Genomic DNA, 14,806 nt, shown 5'->3' with positions numbered 1-14,806 from the left:
TACTTAGTGGTGTGACCTTGGGCAAGTCACTTAACCCCATTACCTTGCATAAAACAAAAACAAAAGGAAAGAGACCTACAAAGAGAGGGCAGGAGAGGAGGAAAGGCTTGTTTTTTATCTAAGAAGTCCTGTGTCTGCTAGAGTAGGGATGGGGCCAGGCTGACTCATCTACACTAGAACCCAGTTTCCCCCTGGCTCCATGGTTTACCCAGGCATGATCAGATGGCTGAGCAGGGTTAGGGAGGCTGCAGTAGGCTAGGGAACAGCTGTTGTTTTCTCTATTTAAAGCTAAATGGCTCCTATAGGGATGCCACCTGGGGTCCAAGAGCTATTAGCATTGCGGAGAAAGGCTGGCCTCCTTTTGATATCCTGTCCACACTTCAAGTATGACCTTTATGGGAGGAGTTTCTAAGAAGCAAAAAACACAAGGCAGGTTCACTTAGGCTCTGCAGTAGCATTCAATTCAACTCCGTGATGACTTCTTAAGTATCTACATGGTACCATGGACAGAAGCAATACTCTGTTATCAGAGTTCCTCTGCCTCTGACACCACCTCTTTGACCTTAGTCAAGTCTTCTTGATGGTGGACTTTTTAGAAGTCCTCTATCCACTATGCCTCACCGCCCCTATTTCCAAGTGTCCCTGTGTTGGGCATAATGGAGAAATCAAGTAGAGAATCATGGAACTATAGAATTTAGAGTAGGAAGAGTCCCTAGAGAACCTCTGGACCAAACTAGGTAAGGAAACTGAGACTCATTTGGGGGGGTCCTACAGGCATTATTTTAATGTGGCCAATTTCACTTCCTAATCTATAAAAAAGAAAGGATTAGATTAGAGTGCCTCTAAGGTCCCTTCCTTGCTAAATCTTTGATTCCCAAGTCATTTCCTTTCCTCATCTACAAAATGAATTCAGGTCTAAATGTGTAATTCCAGAGTTCTCTGCATATGGCTTCCTAGGTAGTAGGGATAGAAGGGTGAGAAGTGGCTTTGTTTCCAGTTTCAGAGTGTTTAAGTAGCAGAATTAAATAAGACAGATACCCAAATAGTTATGGTACCAGGACAAAGAAAGGACAAGACAAAAGGACCCTCAAGAAATTTGAGGAGGGTGATGACACTGGGGATGGGGCAGATCCATGGGAGAAGTAAAGCTTTGACAGGAAAAATTTTCCACAGGTGAAGCTAAAAGAGGCTATTTCAGACCCATATATTACACATTTAGAAGAGTACAAAGCAGAATCTGAAACAGTCATTCAGCCAGTTTGACTTGAGCATGGTTTACACAAGAGAGAGGAAAGGAAACTGAGGTAGGAAAGGTCAGTTTGAAAGGATGGATGCCACACCTCACACATTTGCATCAGCTTGTCCTCCCACAGAATGCTGTTCTACCTCCTGGATTCCTTGTAGACTCAGCTTAAATTCCACCTTCTGTAGGAATGTTTCCCCAATCTTCTTCTATGATCATCACCATTGCCCTCTCTTTGAGATCATCTCCAATTTACTTTGTATATATCTTGTATATATAGAGTTATTTTTGTGTAGTCTCTCCCAGGAGAAAATGAAACCCTTGAAGGCAAAACTATATTTTGCCTTTCGTGAATCCTCCAGAACTTGGCACAATGCCTGGCCCAATTACGAATGGTTGTTGACTTGAGAAGACTTGATACAATGAGGCCCAGTGGGATTGTGTTGACTGATCCACAATCCCTAGCTTACCTGGCGGGCTTTCTGATAAATGACACCAAACTTGAATGTGTTGTTGACTTCGTGCTCATCATAGGACACAATCATCTGGGAAGCCTGGAAGAGAGGGAAAGGAAAGGAGTGAGACTTATTCCCATGTGAGGAGTGGGGAAGGCAGGATCAGGGTCATCAACCTGGGGAGAGAAAGAATATTCCAAACTAGTCAAGGCAACATACCTGAATAAAGAAAAGGGGAGGGGTGGCTAGGTGGCGCCGTGGATAGAGCACTGGCCTTGGAGTCAGGAGGACCTGAGTTCAAATCTGGTCTCAGACACTTAATAATGACCTAGGCACGTGGCCTTGGGCAAGCCACTTAATCCCATTGCCTTGAAAAATCTAAAAAAAAAAGGGGGGGGGAGGAGCTGTTCCTGGTTGGACACTTGGTCAAGGAGATCCCAAGTGTCTTAGCTATTGCTTCAAATCTAGATAATAGGATCATTCAGAGTTGGAAGAGATCTTAGGTCAGTCCAATGCCTTCATTTCAGAGAACAGAGAACTGAGGCAGACAGGAGAGAAACTTGTCCAGGGTCATATAACTAGTAAGCATTTGAAGTAGGGTTGCCATATAGGTCTTTCTCAGGCCAAGTCTTTTAGCTGCTATGCCACACTGTCCCTGTTCCCAAGTATCCTTGCATGGATAATGGGGAAACCAAGATTAGAATTATAGAATTTAGAGTAGGAACATCTCCTAAAGATCCTCTGTCTATTATGATTCTCATGTCAGCCTCCCAAAGAGGATAAGGGGCTGAACTGAGAGCCAGGCAGATATGGGTCCAAGTTCTGCCTTTGACACATCTTAGCTAGAGGACCTTGAGCCTCTCACTGCTTGGGGTAACTCCATGACTGTGTTACAGAGCTGATGCTGATATGCATTGATAGAGGGAATGCCCTTGCCAAGATCTTCCCCAAATTAGTGAAATTCTAAGACTGGATAAAAATCAAGTCTTCGTGTATGTGTGTGATCAGTAACACTGAGACACGGCTAAGAGAGTTAGCCAAGAAATCCAGACTGCCAGCTCTCAGGGTCTTGCTCTTATTTCCCAAATCCTCTCCCCAGGGCGTGAAGCCAGGCCCTGGCAGATGAAGGTCGTGGCCTCACTTCCTGGGATTTACAGGGCATAGCTCCTGCATTGAAACATCAGTCCCTTCACCGGCTACTCAGCTCTTCCTGGTGGGGTGGAAAGATCTCATTGGCACCAAAAGCTGCTTTATAATTGATCCTCTGGTGCTTGTTGTTCCCTTCGATCCTCCTGGTATGATATAAACCTTCAGCCCTTCACGATCCTGAGGCTTGGCCAGAGACTGGGAAGCTGGGTCTCTCATCAGTCTCTCACTCAAGACTGGCAGGGTTCTAGCTGGGCATGACTACTGTGGGTTTTTTGTTTCCCCTGGGATGACTCCTGGTCCACATCTCATTAGCCTGGTCTGCTTGGCCTGTGGTTGAGATTTATGGGGTTTTTATTGTTGCTGCTTTTCCCCAGACCTGAATGGAGGTCAAGAACAGGCCGCGTCCTCAGGAAGCCAACTAACATCTTCATGTATAACTAGCCTCTGGTTTATTAGCCAGAGCCGGGGAGAAGACCAGAGAGCCACGTCAGCAGCAGCAACCTGAGACCATTTCCTGGACTTCAATTTTTAAAAAGCCGTTTTCATATGTACAGGTTGAAATATTACAGTGATCCCCCACCCAGGAGGGTGTACAGTGGGAAGTGGGCAGGGGCTATTGCTTCTCTATCCAAGCAGGAATTCGTTTCAGGATATCGAAGCTGAAAGATGATCTGGGATCCCATCGAGGATCGTCAACATCTGGTTTTTCTATTGTCCCCTCTCCAAAATTTGATCCTTGAAGATGTCATGGTGTAATGGAAAGGACATTGAACTGGGAATCTCTCTGGGTTCTAATCTAGAAATTTTCATCACTAACTTGGTGGGTGACCTTGGTTCAATAATTTCACCCTCTGGTACTCAGTTTCTCCTTCTATAAGTGGATTAGAGTAAATTGGTGCTTTTCAAACTTTTTCTTTTGCTCCCAGGCCAGTATTACTCTTTTGTCATTTTCTGACAGGACAGTTAGAGATTCATTTGCATGAGATTCTAAGCTCCATATAACTCAACACACTCCTTGTGAAGTTTGGGGATCACTAGTTTATTGTGGAATATCACCTTGTGATCACAAGGCCCCCTCCTTTCCCTTCCAGCTGTGGCAGCCTATGAGATGGCCAACCACGCATCTTTCTTGAAATTGGCCACCATGGGAAGTGATCCATTTAGGCAAGGTGGAGACCAGGACCTATAGTTGGGCTATTCATAGACCAACAGTACAAGCAAGAAGGACCAAGATGATTTTTAATGGTGATCACAATAAATAATAAAGAAAGGGATTGTGGCATAAAGGATACAGAATCATCCTCCAAATCAGGACTGTCTGGACTCAAGTCTTGCCTCTGACATGTACTGACTGTGTGAGACCCTGGCCATCTCAGCATCCAAAGCCTTTCTCTAAACAACTGGAAGAGGAAGGGAAGATGCTGATCTGTTATATGGAAGGCTTTTTCTCAAAGGGAGTTACCAAGACTGGTGTAAGGTCTGGTCCCCTCCTCACCACCAAAAAAGATCACAGTGGACAAGAACAAGATGAAGAAAATCTCCCTAGACTGGGTGGAGAGAATTTCTGGACACCCACCTCAGATCATTAGAACTATTTCAGAGGGATGTTGATCTGGAGGAAAGAGGAGAGACATTTCCAGGTAGGGCTTCTTGGGCCATAGGAAGTATCGTCCCAGGTATTCTTACCTTGGGGTACAGGACAGGATTGAATTTCAGTCCCACAGCATCATCACAGAAAGCCTGTAGAGAGAAAAGCTTACGTTTAAGTGACCAACCCTATTCTCCCCTTCACATGCAGACATACAGACACACAAAAACACACACCCACCATTCCTTTTTTCTCTGAGGGAAAAGAGACCATGTCCTTCCCTAAATGATCAAATTCTCCCCACTATCCAGAATCTGCAAATTTCAGAACTACTTGTTGAGGAAAGGAGGCCTGTTGAGGATCCCCCACCCCAGAACTTCTTGTTTCCACCCACCCAGCCACCCAGTCACATATCCTTTATTCCCTACAGACTGCCTTTTCCTCCTTAACATCTATGGCTGTTTAATTGACTCACTATCTAGATCATTCCGTGGCCACCATTTTTCAGCAAAAACTCCTTGGTTGACCTTATTTAGGAAAAGTAACATTGGGAATACAAAGGACCCATTAGAAAATTCTGCAGGGGACCAGAGAGCATGGCTGAATGTGGGAGGGAGGAGAGGGAAGCTTGTCTAGAGATGAAAAGAAGAGAGCAATCTGCTGTTTTCTAGGGAAGTTCTGTGATTTTCCCAACCATGGTCTTGTTCTTAGACTGAACTCATCCCCTGCAGTTATCGTAGGCCCTTTCCCCAGATCTCCAAAAGGACTTCCCCACTGACGCCCAGGATTGGGGAATCAGACACAGCATTTACTTCTGAAACTTCCTGGCAATGACTGCTCAGAGACAAGGACCTCCGGGGGAAAGGGCTAACTTGATGGTAAGGAAGCACAGTCTTGCTACTTTCCAATCTTATCTCTCATTTTTCTCTTGACAAATTCTCCACTCCAACAAGGTCTAATTCATCATGGTCCCTAGAATATATCCTGTACATAGGGCCAGCCTGAGGCAAAGTTCTGCTTTCTAAAAGAGGGGGATTTGGGGAAATCTGAGAGGCTGCCCTTTATCCCCTGACCCTATTGCTGTGAATCTGGAATGGAAAGAAAGTGATACTGAGATAGATCTCTACTGTTCCCTAATCCCCACTCACCTCAACTATAACCAGGCTATTTTTCCTGGGCAAGAAATACATGGTACTCTATTTGGGGATTTGGGGGGACAAACAGAAATTAGATGTTGCCGTGAGCCTGCTGCTGGGGGGAGGGTCTGGGCTAGAAGCAGGGCAGAGTAGACAAAGAAATATATTTCTTTGTACAATGTGAGGTCTACCTGTGCAGGATTTCTATAGAGTGGGCCATAGCAATATCAATGAAATGGTTGGGACTACCTCACCCAGCCAACGAACTAGTAGTTTTCTATTTTAGCTAATTATTCAGATGATCTTTTTTGTTTTTAGGTGGCTAATGGATCCCAAAGTGCTGTCAGTGTCCTCTAAAATGAGTGCTCTTCAATTCAATGTCCTAGGAACACAACCCTTATTGCCCCACCCTTGTTTTAGCTCTGCCACTCACAACCATGAAAATAGACATCAGCAGAACCCCAGGCAGAACTTTGGTGGCACCCATGGCAGACACATGTCACCTATTAAAGAAGACAGTTCTGAAGGCTCTGAATCCCACAACTAGCCATCCCTCCACCTAGAGTAGGCAAGTTTCCCAGAAAGGCTTGTTCTTTATTTTACCTTTGCAATTTGGGGGATGCTGGGTAGTTTGCTCAGTCCTGCCAGGGGAATCCTCTCGTGAACTGTTTTCACTTTGGACCTAGGGGAAGATAACTGCACAGTGAGACACATCGATCTCTGCAATGTCCAGGGAGTTCAGGTGCAGAGGGAAAGAGAAAAGACCTGATTTCATATCCTAAACATATTCCTGTTTTGGGCAACTACACAGTTCAGTGGATAAAGCACTGGGCTTTAAATCAGGAAGATTCATTTTCCTGAGTTTAAATCCAGCCTTAGACACTGACTGGCTGTGCAACCCTGGGAAAGTCACTAAACTGTTTGCCTCAATTTTCTCATTTGTCAAATAAACTGGAGAAGGAATGGCTAACCACTTCAGGTCTTAAAGAGTCAGACATGATTGAAACCACTAAATAACAACAAAAAATAGGTTTTAAAACCCAGATTTTTATATCGAACTTCTCCTCTGATGCTTATTAGCTGTGTGATATTGGGCAAATCATTTCACTTCCCCAGTTTACCCCTCTGTAGAATGAAGGGATTGAACTGTATGTTCTCTGTCATCCCTTTCAGTCTTAGATCTAAGACTTATAATCCTATGAATCCTACCATAAATTCTTTGGGGAGCAGGCTATTTAAAGAAGCCCCGTGGGATGAATCATTCCATAATGCAAACAACTTCCCTCATATCCATCTGTTGGGTAAGTCTGGGTAACCAGGTGTACCCCCCTTAGAGCAAACCCATTTTCTGAAGGACTTTATGTAGCTCCAGAGCAGGACCAGTCTTGACAAGAGAGGCTCACCAGAGTGATGCAATAGTAGAATGAGAAGGTTTCTCAGGGATCATGGAGTCGAACTCCTCCCCTCATTTTACAATAGGGAAACTGAGGCCTCTGAGAGAGACAGTGATTCATCTAACATTATATGAGTGAACCATACAAGTGCATCCAGGTTCTGATTCTCAGGATACCACTCTTTCCACTACAGATTAGGCAAGAAGGGGATGATTATTCTTTATGACTGAATCCCATCAAAGGACCCCTTTGAGACTTGGTTCCCTTGGCCCATGTGAAATCAAATTCTCTTTACAGATCCTACAGATCCCATGAACAACTTTCCTTGAAGCCCATTTATTACAGTACACTTCAAGACCCATCTGTGTGGGATTTCTGTAAAGGAGGGTATATCAGAATCATGGAACCACTCCTCCTAGGGCAGAGGCCCCCAGGTTCAATACCATTCCCCATGTAGGGTCATTGCTTTAGAGCTGGAAAAGATTTCAAAGGCCATTGAGACCCAATCCTCATTTCATCATTAAGGCAGCTTGGGTCCCCAGAGGTTAATGACTTTGCTTGGGATTACTTGGGTGTATTTCCTTTGCTTGCCCCTTCTTGGAGCAGAGGCAGGATAGAGGAACCCCGTGTCCCCACTATTTGCCCTGGTCTTGGAAAGACATAGGTATTCCACCTATGTGGAAGAAATGCCATTGGGAACATTACTCCCAGATGAATTCATGATGACAATAAATAGCATTTATATCATCTGGGTGGCACCATAGAACATAGAGCACCAATCTTGGGTTCAAATGTGGCCTCAGACACTAACTAACTGGGTAACCATGAAAAAATATACCAAAGTGAATAAGATAGGACACAGACCCCATGGAAGCTATAGATTGGGGCTGGCTTTTCAGGATCGGGCAAGCTTGGAGATGCTCCAAGGGCAGCACCAGGACAATTTTCCTCATCTCAGTAAAACAGATGCACGATGGACATGTTTGTGTCTGGAACACCCAGGACCACCAGGGTCACATCCCCATGTCTGCTCAAAATTCTTGCCCAGCACAGAAATTAGGCCCCAGAGGCATTATGGGTCTCACCTGAGGATGATGCGGAGGTACTCAATGCCTTCAGCTTCTTCACACTTGATGGATAGAATCAAGTTTCCCAGACTACTGGCAGTACAATAAAAATTTAAATGATCCTAGAAACAGAAGAGGTATGTTACTTGGGAGGAGAGGGGCAGAGGGATCTAGGGCTGCCTGCCCATCCTTCATTTACACACCTAAGTCTCCAAAGTCTCAGCCAGGAGTTGAGAGCTAAGAAATGTTGAAAGCTAAGAAGCCTAGATTTTATGACTAGAAGTATATGTGATGTGATGTGTGTGTGTGTGTGTGTGTGTGTGTGTAGTGTGTTTGGGCACGTGATGTTTGTATGTGCATGTATGTGTTTGTGTGGTATGGGCATGTGTTGTCTGGTATGTTTAGGCATGTATAGTGTGTGCACATATGTGCAGTGTGTATGCAACATGTATATATATGTAGGATGTATTTTGAGGTTTGGCATGTGTGTGTATGACATGTTCCCCATCAAATTCAATCATGCTGATATGCTACATGTCCTTAACTATGTTATTCTCTATTTTTGCATAGTAAATATTTAATAAATATTCATTGAATTGGATCAAACAGAAGGTATACTGTTGGTAAGAACTGTGAACTTTCTTATTAATTTATACCAAGTGTGTGTTTTAGAGACGAAAAGAAATGTAGTCACTTAATTTTTTGCTTTGATTAAATCTCATTAGTTCCTTTAAGTTTATTTTTCATGCTTATGTTTTTAAAAAAGTGTCCGAGTCTATAGCTAGCACTTACAAAGGCTTTTTAAAAAATTAAACTTGGATTCTTATATGAATTTATTTAAATTCTACTTTGTTTACCTAAACATAACTTTTTTTTGACAAATTTTTTAATATTTGGTGTTGAGATAACAGATTGTAAATGGTCCTGTATTTTTCAGTTTCTTTTAATATGACCATCAAGACAAAATTGATATTTTACTTAGTTTGGTTAATATTTTTGAATATTTGTATATATATATATATATGTATATATATATATATATATATATATATATGATTACTTTTTGTAAATAAATGTTTTCTGCACTAAAAACGGGGAGAGGAGAAGACAGTTGGAATGGACAAGTCAGTTTGATGTTTAGAGAGATACTGATTGATGACTTTCAAGAATTCTAGGGCTTCCAAAGCGCTACCAGATGGGGTGTTGCCTTGATAGACAAATAAAGATGATCTGGACACAAATTATTGTTAATGATGGTGAATAACCCTAATTAGCAAGGGAAAGACACACAAAAGAGGGGTGCAGCCAAGTATGTCAATTGCTCTGATGATGCATAACAACCCTCTGGAAGTCTTATGCAAGATAGTGTGGTGAGGTGTGGGTTACCCCATTTTATAGATGAAGGATAACAGACTCTTAGAGATGGGAGACCTGGAGGCCATAAGTTTGAGCACCATGATTTACCTCTCTAAGAAGTCTGACAAGCAATTAACTCCCCCATTTCTCTGGTTTCCAGTAAATGAACTTCTCCCCCACCATCCTGCCTCCCAAGGCAGTCTAACCCATTCTTCTTTCTCAGGAATTTTTCCTTGGGATCATAGATTTTGAACTTAGTTTCATTGACTGCTGATCAAGAAGGCTTTTCACTATCCATGTTGCTTCCAATAGGGTGCCCAAAATCTCCCTTTTCCCCCTTTTCACTCTGTAACCTGGGAGACTTTGAGGGTTTCTTTATAGATAGATGAAAAGCCTTCTTTCTCATGTCTTTGACTTTTCCAGGCTAAATGTCCTCAGGTCCTTCAGGCTCACACTCACCTGGCATAGTCTCCAGGTCTCTCAATATCATGGGGCACACTTCCTCAAGATCTTGGAAACTAAAGTTCAGGCAAGAGACCAGACTTAGCCTGGCCACGAGGCATCCTCTGCTAACTCCATGATCTGATTGAGAAACCTCACTTTGAAAGCAAAATGGTGCAAAAGTGAATTTCTAGGGCCACAGATAGTTTTCTAGAATCATAGATTGATAGCAAGAAGGGACTTCAGAGGTCACCTGGCCATTTTCAGGGATGGAAAATGAGATCCAGGGAGATTTGGTAACCTGTGGTCTCTTCCAACTCTGAGTTCCAGTAATCCTGAGATACCAACTGATTAAAAAAAAGTCACTGGACCAGTGAGATCCCAGTGAAGGAAGTTTCACTGGGCACTCAGCTCCAAATGCTGGTGCTGAAGAAAAGAAGCAGAGGTATTGGTATGCCTACACACAGAATAACACGTGTTTCCTTTTCTCCCCCTTTTCTCCCATTTGCTTTTATAACCTTTTATGCCATTAAATTTCTTCTCTGACGCTGCTACCTTTTAAATGATCCTTTCCCTTAGGTTGATCATCCAATGAGATTCCTTTCCTATCAGCACATTGCAGCAATAAACATAACATGAACCCTGACCTCCTGCCTATATGGGGGTGAATCATTATTACTCTTTGGAGTACTGATACCAGTATGTTGGTAAATGTTTAATAATCAGCTTTCTGAGGGGGTGAGGGGAAGGCTAGTAAATGTTTAACAACCAGCTCCCTACGAGGGTATAGGGGAAATGTATAGTAGTACACTATTTTAAATTTAATCTTAAATCAAGACCATCAACATACCAAAAAAATAAACCTAATTTATAGCCTTTGGGGATGTCCAACACAGGTCTAAATTCTCACAGTGAAAATTTGACAGCCAGCTCTGAGGAGCTAGTTTGAGCTAGCTCCAGTCACCTCTATTCATCAACCTTGACCTTGGAGAGTTCTAAGGAAGGAGACAGAGAAGGAAATTGGGAAAAAGAAGAAAAGAAGGAGGAGAAGAAAGAAGAAGAAGAAGAAGAAAAGAAAAAAGAGAAGAGAAGAGAAGAAGAAAGTATTAGAAGGAAGGAAGCTGGGATGGGAAGAAGAAGGGAAAGAGTTTATGACCAGGAAGATATCTCCAAAGCAAGCTGCCCTGAGAGACCAGGTTTTTCCACCAGGCCTATGGCTGAACCTCTTCTACTTACCTTCCCTAGGAAATGTTTCCTGTATGCCCGAGCTTCTCCCTTGCACTCCAGCCTGTAGCCAAACATGCCTGGGCTGAGGTTTTCCTCCTCTTCCTCAAAGATGCTGCTGTCAGATGATGTTGGCGTGCCAATGTTCTCTGGGTCTTCAATCCAGTAGCCCCCAAACTGGGGTAGGATAACCAGTGGATAAGGGCCTCCTTTTTCCACAATCTAGAAGCAATGAGAAGGTCCCATATTAGTTCCCTCCTGATACCCTTTTGCAATGGTGGTGGTGGGGGAAATCTCAGGAATGGAGACCAAAGGCCAGAGGACAACTATGGGAAGTTTCATAGACTCAGAACCTGAAGGATCTTAGTCACCATCTGGTCTAATTCTCTCAATTTTACAGATGAGAAAACTGAGGACTAGAGTTTCAGTGACTGTCCAAGTTCACAAGTAATGGGTCCAAGATTTGAACTCAGGTCCTATAGCTACAAAATCAGTGCTCTTTTCAGGCTGTCCCAAGGACTAGAGATGGGGTATTTATGTCTGAAAAGAGTGAGAGGATTTACTTACGTTTTCCAGTAGTTCTTCCCCACTCTCTGGACTCAACTACCCAGGGTATACTCAGAATGATTCAAGGTATGAATTATCAACCCCATTTTACAAATAAGGAAACTGAGATCCAGAAAGTGACTGACCAAAGGTCCCAGGGTGGATCAGTGATAGAATTAGGACTAAAAACCCAGGTCTCTCAACTCCCAGTCCCAAGATATTTTTCATGGAGACCAGTCATTTCATCGAATCATTGGTAGGGATGACTTTTCTCTCCTTCCATCACCCCAGATGATTCTCTATAGAACAATCTGGAATTTAACTGGTAAAGAGGTTCATACCCACCTCATCAATGCTTGGATACGGGATGTAGTCATCCTAAAAGACAAATCAGAAGTCACTGATATTATTTCTTAATGGTACATGAAAGATCTCCTTATGCTTTTAGTTTTAAAGTTTATTAATATTGTTTTCTTGCCATAGTTATTTCTAGATAGACTTCCTCTTGACCCAGTGAACCTTCCTTTTCTCAAAGAAAAACGGTGAAGCAAAACCAACCTCCATAAGAGATGGTTGACTACATACACACCATTCCATACCCATGGTCCCCCATTTCTCTAGCTAAAGGCAGAAGGTACATTTTTTCTTCTCTTCTCAGGGCCATCAATGGTAATTACAATGACCCAACATTCAAGTTGGTCATTTTGCAAATCATTCTCCTGGTTCTTTGCCTACTTCACTCTGAATCAGTTTATAAAGGTCTTCCCATATTCTCTGCATTCTTCATATGCTTCCCTTTTATATGTAGCGATTCCCCAAAATGTTTATGTGCCAGTTTGTTCAGACATTTACCCGGCAATGACCACACACATAGTTGGGGGTTTTTTCTATCATGAATAGTTTGAGATATAAGAGACCTTTATTTCTTTATGATTATAATTTCCCAATTGCCCTGAGAATGGTCTGGCAAAAGAGGATTCTAGGAACAAAGGGTCAAAGCATAGTGCCAGGCTCAGTGCCTTAGGATGGATTGGGATGGGGCAGAAAAGAGTGTATCTACTGTCTAATAGAGACACTGATTGGTAGATACCTAAAAAGCCTAAGGGAGTCACTGAGCCCAAATTTCTCATATTTTCTTTTTTCTACTGTTATAGGCTAAATAAAAATGACAACAACGGTTAACATTTATATAATGTTTATGATCTGCCGGGTACTATCATTATTATCATTATCATTATCATTAGGTCTGATCAATCACAGTTGGACATACTTTAAGATTAACACGGTGATATCATTTTGGTTCCCTTCAAGAGCAAAAGACAAGAATCAACCTATCATCATCATCATCATCATCATCATCATCATCATCATCATCCTCATCCTCATCCTCATACTTGATTCTCACAACAACCCCAGGAGGTATGTGCTAGTAAATTATTTCCATTTAACTGTTTGGGAAACTGAGACAGAGGTTCAGTGACTTGCCCGGGGTCACAAAGCTAGTAAGTTTGTGAGGCTAGATTTGAACTCAGCTCTTCCTGACTCACCCCCAGCACTTTATCCACTCTACCACCTAGCTGCCCCAACTTCCTATTGATGGTAGCTGACTCTAAACCCTAACAAATGGAATTCTACGGATTGGAGCACCCTAAAAGGGGGGGGGAGTTGAAGTCAAGCCTCTGTTGAGGCAACCTCACCCCAGGAACCTTTAGCAGGAGCAGATCCTAACCCTTGTTAGATACTAGTTTAGATGCTGGCTTATGTCAGGCTGCTCAATTTGGTAATCAATCATAGATCCTCACAGCCAAGGGGTGACTTCTAGAGCTAGAAACTGCTTCTCACCCTTAGAAATGGGGATTCACTCTCTGTATCTGGGAGCTGCTTGACAGATGGTACCAAAAAGTAGGGTTGGAGGGAAAGAGGTTGCTTGGTCAAGGAGAAATGAGATGGCACAAGCCACAGCCTCAGTTTCCAACTTGCCCTCTGGGCCCCATCTCCATGTCAAATTCACATTTTCCCATGATCACCCTCACACAGCTGCCCAGTAACACCCCAGACTGACAAGGTCATTCCCTTAAATGGCTCTTGGGGAGAATGTAAAGGCCAAGCAGGTTTGAGATGGAAAATTGTACCATGGGGTCCTGACTTCATGTCAGTCAGAGACCAACTGCTGCTGTGTAAAGACTGCTGAGAATTACAGTCCTCCCCCACCCAATTTAGAAATCATTCTCCACTGACTCCAATCTTAGCCCCTCATGGAACTATATCGATGCCATCCCCCCCCACTAAACTCACCTTGTTTTTTTGGGGTCCTGGCTTTTGTTCCTCCAGTTTGATGCCCTGGTATGACAAAGAAAACACAGGACCCATCACAAAGTTTGTTACTGATGGCCAATACGGTGTAGGTTTTGTATGACTTCACATGTACAATTGATCCCATTCCCTTCTCAAAGGGTGGAGAAGGGACTAAAGGAATAGAAAGAATTAGGAATCCAAGTTTTTTTTTTTAAATAAATGTTAAAAAAGTATAATTAGGTTTGTTTTTTTTAAAAAAAAGTTTTGTTATTAGAGGCTATGGGGAGTCATCCCCATTTCTCTCTGGTAGCCTATAATCTGGAGTTGAATTTTTATTTGGGGACCCAAAACTGAACAGCACAGCTATCTAATCAATTTAAACCAATTAATTCAGCACCAATGAAGTCAGACCTTAAGCTCGAGGCCAAAGTGTGGCTGGGAGTCCAATTACTGGAATTGAATTCTAGCTAGTTGTATGCATGACCTTGGACAAACCATGAGATTTTTAGATTTAGAGACAGAGGTCATCCAGCTCAACTTCTTTTTTTGAGAGAGAATAAAGCTAAGGTTCAGAGATTTGCAATGACTTGTCCAAGGTCACCCAGTTAGTAAATGGCAGTTGGGATTCAAACTTCAGTACTCTGACTACAAACTCAGTATTCTGAGCACATCTTAACTCTCCTAAAACACAGGGATACATAACTCCTTCCCCACCTACCTCCCACATCGGTAGGACTCAAGTGAGCTAATAGACATGAAATCACTTTGAAAATCATACATCTTTCCACAGAGGGAGGAAATTATATTTCTTAGGTGCCTCTGCTTGAGTCATTAGCAGATTTTCTGCATATTAAAAAAGAATGAACCTCTGCTTGCTCATTCATCTAGTTTGGTGAATCATGAATCTGAGCT

The 14,806-nt window shown here is 42.7% G+C and overlaps 1 protein-coding gene across 8 annotated transcripts in view; it reads right to left on the bottom strand.

The window, feature by feature from the left end:
• The window catches only part of RAP1GAP2 (RAP1 GTPase activating protein 2), a 271,689-nt gene that overhangs the window by 44,122 nt on the left and 212,761 nt on the right, over positions 1–14,806 (bottom strand). For all 8 annotated transcript variants that reach the window (XR_012468802.1, XM_074189228.1, XM_074189229.1 and 5 more), the window contains 7 exons: positions 13,895–13,939; positions 11,945–11,977; positions 11,066–11,275; positions 8,051–8,154; positions 6,175–6,253; positions 4,534–4,587; positions 1,714–1,797 (listed from right to left, as the gene is read on the bottom strand). Coding sequence is in view for 7 of the 8 variants with exons in the window: in XM_074189228.1 (XP_074045329.1) it covers positions 1,714–1,797; positions 4,534–4,587; positions 6,175–6,253; positions 8,051–8,154; positions 11,066–11,275; positions 11,945–11,977; positions 13,895–13,939 (609 nt within the window). In the remaining variant the exon portion in view is untranslated. The remainder of the gene's footprint in view (positions 1–1,713; positions 1,798–4,533; positions 4,588–6,174; positions 6,254–8,050; positions 8,155–11,065; positions 11,276–11,944; positions 11,978–13,894; positions 13,940–14,806) is intronic.

The sequence above is a fragment of the Macrotis lagotis genome, chromosome 5 (assembly GCF_037893015.1).
Source record: "Macrotis lagotis isolate mMagLag1 chromosome 5, bilby.v1.9.chrom.fasta, whole genome shotgun sequence".
In the NCBI taxonomy this organism is placed as follows: Eukaryota; Metazoa; Chordata; class Mammalia; order Peramelemorphia; family Peramelidae; genus Macrotis; species Macrotis lagotis.
Note: the sequence above shows the minus strand (reverse complement) of the source record. Positions and strands in the feature narration are given on the sequence as shown.